The 13,221-nt window shown below is 39.6% G+C and overlaps 1 protein-coding gene across 4 annotated transcripts in view; it reads left to right on the top strand.

Annotated features, from left to right (window-relative positions):
* Positions 1–13,221, top strand: part of LOC140186825 (chemokine-like protein TAFA-5) — an 854,343-nt gene that overhangs the window by 425,138 nt on the left and 415,984 nt on the right. For all 4 annotated transcript variants that reach the window (XM_072241436.1, XM_072241437.1, XM_072241435.1 and 1 more), the window contains exon 2: positions 10,476–10,625. In XM_072241436.1, coding sequence (XP_072097537.1) covers positions 10,476–10,625 — 150 coding nt within the window. The remainder of the gene's footprint in view (positions 1–10,475; positions 10,626–13,221) is intronic.

Raw genomic sequence — 13,221 nt, 5'->3', positions numbered from 1 at the left:
TTTTCAGTGTAATACATGTTATTCCATTCCTGTTACCTCACCATGTTATTTCACTCCTGTTATCTCAGATTGTTATTTCACTCCTGTTACCTCAGCATGGTGTTGGTTTTCCTTTCTGTAGATTACTCCATGAAATTGTCTTAAAGGAATTTTACGCAGGTTCCAGTTCCGCAGTGTGCAATGGCAGGGGGGCCTTAACTTGAGCATTTATGAAGGTCTCATTAAGCTTCAGCAGTGCGCTCAACAAATAGCTGTGGACCTTATAGACCATAAGATATAGGAGGAGAATTAGTCATTTGGCCCATCAAGCCTGCCTCACCATTTCCCGCTCAGCCCAAACCTCCTGCCTTCTCTCCGTATCCCTTCATGCTCTGACTGATCAAGGCCTTAAATACACCCATTGACTTGGGCTCCAAAGCCGCCTGTGGCGACAAATTCCACAGATTCTTCACTCTCTGGCAAAAGAAATCCCTCTTCATCTCCGTTCTAAATGGACGTCCCTGTGGACAGCTTCTCATACTTGGAGAAGAGCGAGTTTTGGGCAGACCAGAGGATGTGGTGCCCTGAGTTGATGGTCTATCCGCGTCATTGATATTTGTTCCTGGGAGCAGTTTGCAGAGCACCAAGCCCTGGCTGCTTAGTTGTTTGAGATGAATCTTGACAAAAAGTTTTCTTGATTATCTTCTGAAATGCACAATTTCAGGAGTAGATATTTATAGGTTTCAAAGTTCAAAGTACATTTATTATTAAAGTATGTATATATTATGCAACCTTGAGATTTGTCTCCTAACAGGCAGTCACAAAACAAGAAACAATTAAGAAAAAAGCCATCAAATATCTAATGTGCCAAAAAAAAACAAATCATGCAAACAATAAAAACAAGCAAACAGCGTTCAAAACTGAAGTCCACAAAGCGAGCCCGTCCAAGGACCCCTAGTTCAATGCAGAGCTGAGTAAACGTCGCAGGGTAGGGAGCTGAGCTGGCCCGGTCCTCACCTCAGTTACCAACATCCTGACCTGTTCAATCTGGCCCGGTGCTTAAGTAGTCATCCAAACATTGGGTTCTGTCACTTGGGCCTGGACCCAGCCGCCTCTTTGGCTGTTGGTGGAGGATCTGACAAGGAACGTCTTTCCTATCACCATCCAACTCAGCTCAAGGGATTTGTTTAACTGTTCTGATGAAGCACTTTAAGTCGGTCCTCTGGGAGATATCTGTGCATTTCATGCCTTCTTTTTGCAGATACAATTGGTAGCACACTCACTTTGCAGACAGAAGGTTTTGAATTCATTCCAATCTCATGCCATTTCATGTGTTTGTAATTGAGCCTGACGCTTCAATATCATACTAGGGGTCTCATAGATGCTGTTCTTCAGCTCAGGCGGTATCACTGACAATATAATGACCATGTCTGTTTCAATAGTTCATTTACGGATTGCAAGCCAATATTTGATAGACTTAGAGAATAAATCAGAATAGGAATTTGTCTGTCTGCACCAGTTGCAGCTCTGTCAAATAGAACTAAATTAGTGCCTCTCCCCTGCAGTTGTCCTACAATCTTGTTAAAATTTCTTTTCTTATTCTTGAAGCCTGCTTTCACTACCTTTCCTTGGCATGAAACAAGAAATTCAAAGTGATCATTTAAAGTGATTCTCCAGCTTGGACGCTCAGCAATGACTGCATATCAGAAGGTTATTTTGTACTTCTGAGTGTCCCTGAAAAAGGTGATATGGTGCTAATTAATGCTGTCTCTTGCGCGGTGGTGTGGAGTTACATCTCTACCAAAAGAGGTGTAAGACGCTCCTTCCCTTCGCTAGACTGCAGGTCATCCTTGGGCAAGGTGTAGCACCTTCTTAACCCCCACCCCCCGATCAGGGTCACTTGAACCCATGGGAGCAGGTGGTGGCTGGTCGTATGAGCAGCTAGTGCATATCACAAGTCCTGGTTACGCGACCATTGACATCAGCATACGATCTCTGAAGAGGTTTGATAATGGCTGGGGTGACCCATCTTGTAGACACTGCCCAGACGAAGGTAATGGCAAACCACTTCTGTAAACACACTTGCCAAGAACAATCATGGTCAAAAACCATGATTGCCCACAGCACAACACGGCACATAATGATGTTGATGATGATCTTTATATTAAATCTTTTTATTAATTTTTCAAAATTATACACAAAATTATAACAAAGTTGGTACAAAGAGATTGGAAAAATGTTCATCAGCATATATAAAATGAATTTTAAGTAACATAGATATAAAAGACTTCCAAACTCATAATGAGATTAAACATTAAAAAAAGAAATAAAAAGAAAAAAAATATATAAACAAAAAAAACCCCAAAAGAAAAAGAGAAAAAAAACCCAAAAAGAAGCAAAACAGGGCTAGACCAACAGCTTGTATCAGACACGTTCAATAATGCCGTTAACTCCGCTCCTCTCATCATATAATTTAAGTTTAGAAAAAAGATTCGGAAAGGTCAGATTACATCATATGAAAATGTTGCATAAAAGGTTTCCAAATTTCTTCAAATTTAACCGAAGGGTCAAAAATATCACTTCTAATTTTCTCTAAATTTAAACTTAATATGGTTTGAGAAAACCATTGGAATGTTCTTTTTCCAACCCTCGGTAATGGACCAAGCCTTTTTGATATGGAAAACAAAAGGTATAACATGTTTTTGTGATCTATTTCTGGATAACTGCTTTATGTCTTTTGAGCAGTTATCTGAGAAATTTGATTTGCCTAGATCCCATTTTTTAAGATACCTACAAATAACAATTTTTTTTAAATACTACGTTGCCTACCTTTCTGACTTCAAATCCTTCTGGCATTTTTGATAAAATTTTAGGTTTTAATCCTTTGCAGAAGGGATTAATAGTAATAATTGATGATATAATTATGAAATTACTGCCAGATATATCTGATAAAATCAAAAATGAATGGGAAAGGGAACTTCAACTTTCCCTAACTATAGAGAAATGGGAAAAAAATTTTCAATTAGATGATCTTTATATCTCAAGTTGCTAAATTTGTAAAATATTCAGTTTGAGCTTTTTGACTGCATTTGGATGTGCAGTATAAGTTTTAATAGTAATGATAACATAGTGCCTGCAGAGAGTTATGCAGTAGCTCCAGCAGTTCGATGCAGTGATGTTGATATATTGCATTTAAAATGATACCATCACTTTTCTCCCTAAAGATGCTGCAACCTTTGTGTCACATTCTATGTGGAATCCTGCAGACTTTGTAATTAGAGGCTAATGCTTTTCTGTTTAAGTGAAAATGAGTATTTTTCCTTTCCTAGTGTTGAATTGAATCGGTAAATAAATTATAATGGGCAAGTTAAATTTTCAGTCTACTTTCTGCCTAGTTGCATTTCATACACTTGAGTTAATCACTTAATTAATGGGTTAGTGTGAATGTTCCAGATTTTATGAAATGTTAAAGTGACTCAAAAAGTTTTAATGAATTAATTCAGGCCGCAATTTGGAGTGAGAATAATAATGATACTCTGGGCTCTTTGCAATAAAGGAAAACAGCAGCAACTTCTGGCTTAGTCCAAGGCTTAGTTAAAGAAGTGTCATTGCTAATTTACTCCCTACTAGCTGCCCTATTACAATCTTCTTCAGCTCAGTTCACAAAAAATACTGAGCTATGGTATTCCCAGACTATTCTTATTTATTTTGGAAGTGAAGTCCTTGAAAATCTAGCTCTTTGTTTTATAGTTCAATAGCTTATTAAATAGTAATTATTGCATAATAATCTTTCAGGCTGGCCCCAATCATATTAAGTATGCATTATTGTTCCCTTGGGCTAATATTTCTAATGTCTATATTTTTGAAAGAGTTGCAAATAGATTTAAAGAAGAAACTGAAATTTTGCAAAAGTTTGTTCATGGCACTGAAGGAACTCAAGTGCTGCAGACAGACTCTCTAATACTTCGGCTTCAATTTTAAAGATTGGAGTATGCAAAAAAGATTTTTTCCAGTCTCCATTATAAAGCTCTTCTGTTTCAGCTTTACTGTCTGTGAGAACTTTTTTATTGTGGTTGTTGACTATACATTGCGCTGGATGACAGGATCACTGGTGGACAACTGGAGCAAGAAGAATACTAACATCATCTAACTTTAAAGGAGGCAACATTCATATCAGTTTTCTGGATTTTTGTGGGAAAATTTCCTCATTATTGTGAAACATGGCTGCTGACCTCAAAGTCCATGCCTTTTTTTAAAAGGGGGTTGCAAGTTTGCCAAAAACTGATTTGCAGTTCAGACTAAATCTTCCACTAAACTCCCTCCTGGCACTTATCCCTGTAAGCAGCCAAAGTGTTACACCTGCCCATTCATCTGCTCCCTCACCTCCATTCAAGGGCTCAAATAGTCCTTCCAGGTGAGGCAACACTTCACCTATGAATCTGCTGGGGTCATCCTCCTCTACGTTGATGAAATCCATCATAAATTGTAGGTTAAGCAAAAATCAGACCTAAGAAGTTTAAGCAACACGCACAAAATGCTGGAGGAAATCAGCAGGTCAGGCAACATCTATGGAAAAGAGTATAGTTGACGTTTCGGGCTGAGACCTTTCTGCAGATTTTCTCTTGTTTGTGACTAAGAAGGTTAAAACCTTTTTAATTGTTTTATTGGGGTCACAATGCTGCTGGCTGTTTAGTCAGATTTGTGCTCCTTCCTCCTGCTCTGAATTCTCATGTTGACTGTGAGAGAGCACATCCCTTGTAAGGCACTGCTGGCCAGCAATTCTACCCAGGACACATTGGGCTGTCTGCCACAGGGTGCCACATTAGTGAGAGGAAGAAGTAGTTGTTACTTGGACACATACGTGATCTTGCCATGGACCTGATGGAAAAATATCAAAACAGTTTGAGCAAAAAGGACAAAGAAAGCTGCATATTTCAAGAAAATTTCAATACTCTGGGCAGACAGGAAGAATGACATGGAATTCAATATGTGGATATAGGATATTATACATTTAGAGAAAGCAATAGGACAAAGGTCAGTCCCATATACTGATAGGAACCATGTAAGAATACTCAGGTTCCAGGCAACTCGTTTCTAAGTTTGTATGTTTGTTTGATAATTGCACTGTAGTGTCTACTGTGAAGATTAGAGATGCCTGGAGAGAGGAGTTGGCCATTGAATCATTTGAAGCTGCCTGGGATAAGTGTTTGTCTATGATACAGGCTTGCTCTGTTAACAGCAGGCACCAACTGATCCAGTTTAAAGTTGTCCACTGTCTCCATTACTCTAAACTTAGATTGCACAGGATTTACCCTTCTGTCTTGCCAATGTGTGATAGATGCCAAGGGATGGAAGCCACGTTGTCACAAACCTTTTGGTTTTGCCCATTACTGACTGGATTTTGGTCCAAAATATTCGACTGGTACTCAAAAGGCCTATAAAAGATCCTTCCTCTTGGAAGCTGGTCTCGCTATATTCGGCTGCTCGCAATCTACTATTTGTTTCCCTGCAAACAGTCTCTGATGCTGGGGATGATTGTTGCCAAAAGACTTATCTTGAGGGAATGGAAATCACCCTTTCCCCCTTCATTTCGGAGATGGATGGTTGATATGATCTCAGTCATACAGATGGAGAAACTTAGGTTCTAAAGAACCAATTCAATTAAAAAATTTTTAGCTACCTGGGATCCATTTCTTGCCTACCTGGACGAGGCCGGGGGCGGATGAGCAATTTCCTCCCAGCTGATTTCTCACGGCCCTCATTTGAGATTTAATGTTTAGTATTTTTGAGCACTTTGTACAGTACGCATCCCTCCAATGTTATGTTTTTTTTTTGCTTATTTCTTTTTTATATATGTCTGAGCTGGTATGTTTTTGTTGATTTCATTTTTTTTTTTGAAAATTTTGAAAATAAAGTATTAAAAAAAAGACTCAGGTTATTTGTGTTTATCGGTGTAGAGATAGAATACAAGAGCAAAGAATTCATTCCAACATGTGAATTATAATGTAAGGCCACATGATGTTACACTGCTGAATCTAAATGAAAATATACAACAGTACCCAAGTACAGTAAAACTTTGATAATCCTCTAACTGGTCAGAAATCTCAATAATTCAGCAGTTGGCTCACTGGGTTCTCCTTTTAAACTCACCATTTCTCTGCTTCCCACTTTCTCTTCCATCACTAGCTTCCCAGTCCCCCCTCCACTTCCCATTTTGCTCCCTTTATCTTAAGCTGATACACTGGAAAACTTTTTGCAATAATACAGCTGAACATCTTTTTTAAAAGTAAGTTAATTAGAAGCTTGTTAAGGCTATTAGTACAATAACATTTAGTAATCTGATGTAACTGCCTGTCCTGATCCACTGATATTCCAAACATGGGGAATTATTGGAGTTTTAATATGCACTTGGGGGCCACTGTATTAGTTACACTTGTACACTGCTTGTTAATGCAAATACAGTGTATATAATCAACCAATCATGTGGCAGCAATATATTGCATAAAAGCATGCCGATATGGTCAAGAGTTTCAGTTGTTGTTCAGACCAAACGTCAGATTGGGGAAGAAATGTGATCTAAGTGACTTTGACCGTGGAATGGTTAGTGGTGCCAGACTGCATGGTTTGAGTATCTCAGAAACTGCAGATCTCCTGGGATTTTCAGACAGTCTCTAAATACAAAGAATGTGTGGGAAAAAAACCTAAAGCATTCAGTGAATGGCAGCTCTGTGGGCAAAAATGCCTTGTTAATGAGAGAGGTCAGAGGACAATAGCCAGTCTAGTTCAAACTGACAGGAAAATGACAGTAACTCAAATAACCTTGTGTTGTAACAGTGGAATAATTCATGCAGATAGGTGGGCTGCAAGTGGAACTGAACAATCTATAAAAAAAAATGAAAGAAAGACATTGTGAAATAACTTGCTAGTGCACAGGATTCATTTCAAGAAATGAGAGTGCTAATGGCAATTTCATTCATTCATTATGTGCCATATAGTATGACGTGGGTGATCATGGCCTGTCCATGACCATGATTATTATTGGGAAATTTTTCTATGGAAGTGGTTTGCCATTGCCTTCTTCTGAGTGTTGTTACAAGATGGGTGTCCCCAGCCATTATCAATACTCTTCAGAGATTGCCTGGCATTAGAAATTATATAGCCAGGACCTGTGATGTGCACCAGCTGCTCATATGGGCATCCACCACCTTCTCCCATGGCTTCACGTGACCCAGATCAAGGGGCTTAGCAGGTGCTACACCTTGCCCAAGTGTGACCTGCAGGCTAGTGGAGCTTAGGCTAGAGACCATAGACCACAGAACATAAAGCTTAGGCAGAGGCCATAGACCACAAACCATAATCTCTACGCCACTTTTGATAGAGATATATCTTCACCCAGCCTCCCAGTTTGCATTAGTAATGCAAAATGCAGTTATTGGAGAACATATTGTATAAGGCAAGATATATCTCTGAGAGTGCCGCTGTGCCACAAGCCAGGTACAAAAGCCCTTACCTTTCTTTTGCTGTGCCTGTAATCTAGATTCTGGGACCCTGATCCCTCCATTGCTCTGCTTTGCTGTGCTGACAATTGGTCACGAATGAAGAAAACACACATGGGACATGGGGAGGTGTTACCACTAGCTGATATATCTAGGACAATGCAAGTAGGAAATTTGGGACTGAAATCAACTACTTTTGGTGGCATTAGCAATTCTTCGATCCTTGCCAGAAATGTTCACACCTTCTCTGGCCATTGTCACACTGTCAGATGATTGAAGGTCAGCAGGCATAGTACCTTTTATTCAAGGGCAGGAGGGATCAGCAAGATAATTAGGGGGGTTAATTAAAAAACTGTGAGATTAATGTCACTGGCAAGGATTAATCAAAGAGAGCTTGGTTTTGGTCAGGGGAGATCCTATCTATCCAATTCAATTTTGTTACCACTGTGAAAATTCAATGTATTGATGTAAGTAGTGGAGTGGTATTGTCTTTATGGATTTCAATAAGGCCTTTGACAAGGTGCCATGTAGGAGACTAGTTCAAGAGACTAAAGGGTGAACTGATGGAGGTATGCAGATTTGAGGAGGATAGTTAGGGTATCATTTGATGAAGCTTTTCCTTTCCTAGATGCTTTAACCAGTGAGAGTTGGTTTAAGGTAAGGGGGCGGGGGGTTTAGAGGGGATTTGAGAAAGAATATTTCACCGAGTGGGTAGTTTAAATCTAGAACATGTCAGGAACTCTCTAAATATTCTAAAAGTACACAGATACGCACTTGAAATCAGAATCAGGTTTAATATCACCGGCATATAATGAAACGTTGATATGCAGCAGCAGTACAATGCACTGCATAATAATAGAAAAAAGTGGATTACAGTCAGTACATATGTTAAATAGTTGAATTATTATGATTATGAAGACACGTAGTCCTCTTTTATTGTCATTTAGTAATGCATGCATTAAGAAATGATACATTATTTCCTCTGATGTGATATAACAAAACACAGGACAAGACTGAAAAAACTGACAAAACTACATAACATATAGTTACAACAGTGCAATAATACCATAACTTGATGAAGAAGTCCGTGAGCACAGTAAAGTTCAAAGTTTCTCAAATGTCCCACATCTCACGGGAGAAGGAAGAAAAACTCTCCCTGCCATGCCTACCACAGTCCGACCTTGAGTCATCCAAAAACTTCGAGCTCTGATCAGCTCTCCGACACTGAGTACCGAGCGCCATCTCTGTTCGAACGATTCAACCTCCTTCTCGGTCGCCAAAACCAGGCAAGGCCGGGGATTTTGAGGCCACCCTCCGAAAGATTCACGACCAAACAGTAACGACAGCAGCAAGCGGGCGTTTCAGAAATTTCTCCAGATGTTCCTCTGTGCTTTCACGTCCATTCTCCATCAAATCAGAATTGTCCATGGCCCCTATTTAACGGATACGATATCATTTTCACCGGAGAGCTGCGCACGAGCGGCGCGCCACCATCTTCTCCTCCCGCCGATTAAATAAGCAATGCAAAAATAGAAATAGAAACCTAGTGAGGTAGTGTTTCTGGGTTCAGTGTCCATTTGGAGATCAGATGGCAGAGAGAAAGAAGGTGTTCCTGAATCATTGAGTGTGTGCCTTCAGGCTCCTGTACCTCCTTCCTGATGGTAGCAGTGAATAACCTGGGTGATGGGAGCCCTTAATGATGGATGCCACCTTTTTGAGACATCACTCCTTGAAGGTGTCCTGGATACTATGAAGGCTAGTGCCCATGATGAATCTGACTGAGTTTACAATTCTCTGCAGCTTACTTTGATCCTGTGCAGTGGACTCCCATACTAGACCATTACACAGCCAGTTAAAATACACGGCCCGGAAGATAATGGGCTAAACGTTGCTAACTGTGAATACTGTAGAAATATACTTGATAGCCAGCAGGAAAACAATAGATCAAAGGATATCTTTTGTGCTCTTTCTTCATTGGCCTGAGGGGTTTCCATACTGGGGCCTGTGGTCCCCTCAGTTAATGATAAGGGTCCATGGCATAAAAAAGGTTGGGAGTACTTGAGGGGTGGAATTAGCAACTAAAGAGTGTATAGAAACCTTTTAATTGAATATTGTTTTGATGGAGAAATTTTTCTATAGACAAATAGCAACATGAATAAAAGGGAGAGGGCATGGGAATATAGTATTTAATTATTTATTTAATTTATTTGAGACAATGTGGAATCAGCCTTTCGAGCCATACCGCCCAGCAATCCCCTGATTTTTTTCACCGAGTGAGTTGTGGATCTGTGGAATGCTCTGCCTCAGAAGGTAGTGGAGGCCAATTCTCTGGATGCTTTCAAGAAAGAGTTAGGTAGAGCTCTGAAAGATAGTGGAGTCAAGGGATATGGGGAGAAGGCAGGAACGGGGTACTGATTGTGGATGATCAGCCATGATCACAATGAATGGCGGTGCTAGCTCAAAGGGCCGAATGGCGTACTCCTGCACCTATTATCTGTTGATTTAATCCTAGCCTAATCACAGGATAACTCACAATGACCAGTTAACCTGTCAACCAGTAGTTCTTTAGACTGTGGGAGGAAGCTGGAGCACCCGGAGGAAACCCATCTGGTCACAGAGAAAGCATACCAACTCCTTGCAGGCAGTGGCAGGAACTGAACCCAGGTCGCTGGTACTGCAAAGCATTGTTCTAACGGCTAGTTCACTGTGCCACTCCGTTAGTATTGTATTGTAATTAGTATTTTGTATTGAGGTAGACAATTAGCTGACATCTTATTGCATGGTTGAGCAAGCTTGAAAGGCCAAGAAGTCACTTCTTTCTGTGATTGCTTGCCTCTATGATTTATCTGTGTGCAGATTATTTAAATGATTTTCAAACTTTGTTTTGCCTACATATTTATCTAACCAATTTAATAGTGTTTAAAGGATGTGATTTTGTTGCTTGTTGCTCTGTCTCCATGGACACAATAATACCTGGTGTTTGTATTTTTCTCCTGTCAGGTCAACTTGCTGCAGGCACTTGTGAGATAGTCACCCTGGACAAAGATAGCAGTCAACCACGAAGGACTATAGCCAGACAAACTGCTAGGTGTGCATGTAAAAAGGGGCAGATTGCCGGCACAACAAGAGCAAAACCAGCCTGTGTGGATGGTAAGTAATTGAAGCTTATATATTATTAATACTATTGTTTATTTTCTCAGCTCAATTTAGTAAAACCTGAGGTATGGGCAGAGCCAAGCCATACTCATTTCTCCATTGCTTGGAACTTTTGGACTCTTGAAGTGGTGTTTAGTAGAGTGACTTTCTTGAGTCTTAAATAAGTATTGCTGTGCAGGCCTTATTGGTTAATGCTATTGTGCAGTGACTTTGGGAAAATACCAGTGTAGATCTTAAAATTGGGATAACATATACCCTATTCATGTTCCATAGTCTTTCAATTTCCTCTTTTAATTCAGCATATTTCTGGTGTTTTCCACTTACTGATTTCTGTATGCTATGTGTGTTTGGAATGGCTGTATCTATTTAGTAAGTTGTTCTTGCTTGTTTATCTTGTAGTATTATATCCGGACGGTTATTAAGGATTGTCCTATCTGTAATAATGGATCAGTCATAATATAATAATAATTATTATTATTGCTTCTTTGATCTATATAAAGAAAAACAAAGTTTGCAAAAGGACACATTTTTTTTCTACTGTATTTAATAGAAATTTGTATTTGTTTTGATGAGGAAGAGAAAATGCAGAGTGAGCCTATTGTTATTTGTTTCAACTTGAGGTGACATGAGATGGGAAACCAGAGCATAATGTTACTGTCAATGACAAAGAGAAAACTAGATCTTCAGCAGCTAAAACTACTTCAAGTTGTTGTTCATCATGATTTGAAAGCCATAATATACACTGTATTCCGTGATTGGTTAATTGGATTTGTCTGAAAAGAGTGTTTGTGTCCTTTATCAGTTAAAAAAAGACAACTAATTCTATTTGGATTTCTTTATCAATAACTTAAGCTATTTTTTTCTTTCTGAAAATAGTGCTTTTACTTTTCAAGGAGCACACTAGTACAAAATTACTTTTATTTTGAGTACCAGATACAAAATCCATTGGAAAACATTCAGGCAGACTTCAAAATAGGAACAATGTTATGCCAAGACATTACACTGATATTGTTCAGCAGTGTGTACACGAGTTGCGTTCAGTATTATAGTATTCTATCTGTGGTTCTGGAGGTTGTCTGTGAGGTGAGGTCCAAGACCAGTGCTGTAACCTAGAGCTTTTCCACAATACTGTACCTAGTCACTTTTTCAGTTAATGGGCAGCGATGCCCTGAGACAAAATCGCAGGACTGGTACATCAGGCCACTTTAATTTAATGGGAGTTTGAGAAGAATCATAATTGTTGAACATAGAAAGAGCCCAATCTTTCACTGGGAACTGTGAATGTGGCTATCCAGTTAAACATATTCTTTTGCGAATATTAATATACCTTCCCATTTTAAGTGGCAGTTTTGCAGAATATTCCATAATGCGAAAAACAAATACCAATTTTTTTTCTCTTTTGTCATTAACCTTAACCATACATTTTGTACTTTACAATTGACTCACTATAACAGAACAGATTTTGGCTTTTAATATATGGAGAATTATCCTAATTTTGAACACACTGTGTAGATACTCTATTTCTCCTGCTCTTTTGCACAGTTTCATATTGTCATTAGAACAAGGAATTGCTTTTAGATAAAATCAGAGCGTTATTGGAGGAGCTGAACTAACTGACTGTATGAGCTAACAGTGATGCAGCCTCTGGATTTGCAAGAATCTGCGTATTCTTTTGTTCGCTGTCTCCTCTCCCGTCACTACTCCAGAAGCTGATATCTCTGGATCCATGCACCTAGCCCCCTCTCCTGATTGTTACAACGACATCCAGCACCAAGCTCCAAGCGCTCTGACTGTACCGGCAAGGGAATGGGTGATGAGGGGCACCTGCAAGCAAAGGAGATCGTAATTTATCAATGTAATGATCATAGAACAAACTATCCGGAGAGTGAATCAAAAGTGATAAATGTTAATAGTTGCTGGTGAACGCAGCAGGCCAGGTAGCATCCCTAGGAAGAGGTACAGTCGACGTTTCGGACCGAGACGTCAACTATACCTCCTCCTAGAGATGCTGCCTGGCCTGCTGCGTTCACCAGCAACTTTGATGTGTGTTGCTTGAATTTCCAGCATCTGCAGAATTCCTCGTGAAATGCTAATAGTTCCTGTTTAGCACTGGTGATCAAGCATTACTTTCCATCTTTGCACTTTTGGGTACAGGCTGAATTTTGGTAATTGCCTATGTGTCGACTGTTAGTTGCTGTTTATTTGTGATCAGGATTTGGTGATTTTTCTCTTGGCTGGCAGCTGCTGGGATTTGGTCAGCTCTTGGTTGGTTAAGATGGGCTCTGGATCATCTGCTGGTGCATAAATGAATTCCTGTAACCAGTTGCTGTTTGCTCATGGAGGATTTTGTTGGTCAACTGCTGTTTGCATTTGGTGCATTTTGTTGGTTGGGCTGCATGTTGCTGGACAACTCTACGGCCTCGTATGTATGGACCATCACCGCACAGGATAAAATCACCCAGTCATCGGGATACACAGTATGCATATTTAAATAAAGTGCACTTTGTTTGGGGACATAATGCAGTAGTAAATACATCATACATTATATCTGTCCATACTTTTAAATAATGCAAAATACTGGAGGTATCTA

Source organism: Mobula birostris, chromosome 23 (assembly GCF_030028105.1).
Source record: "Mobula birostris isolate sMobBir1 chromosome 23, sMobBir1.hap1, whole genome shotgun sequence".
NCBI classification, from domain to species: domain Eukaryota; kingdom Metazoa; phylum Chordata; class Chondrichthyes; order Myliobatiformes; family Myliobatidae; genus Mobula; species Mobula birostris.
The sequence above is the reverse complement of the archived record's forward strand: the minus strand, read 5'-3'. Positions and strand labels throughout refer to the sequence as shown.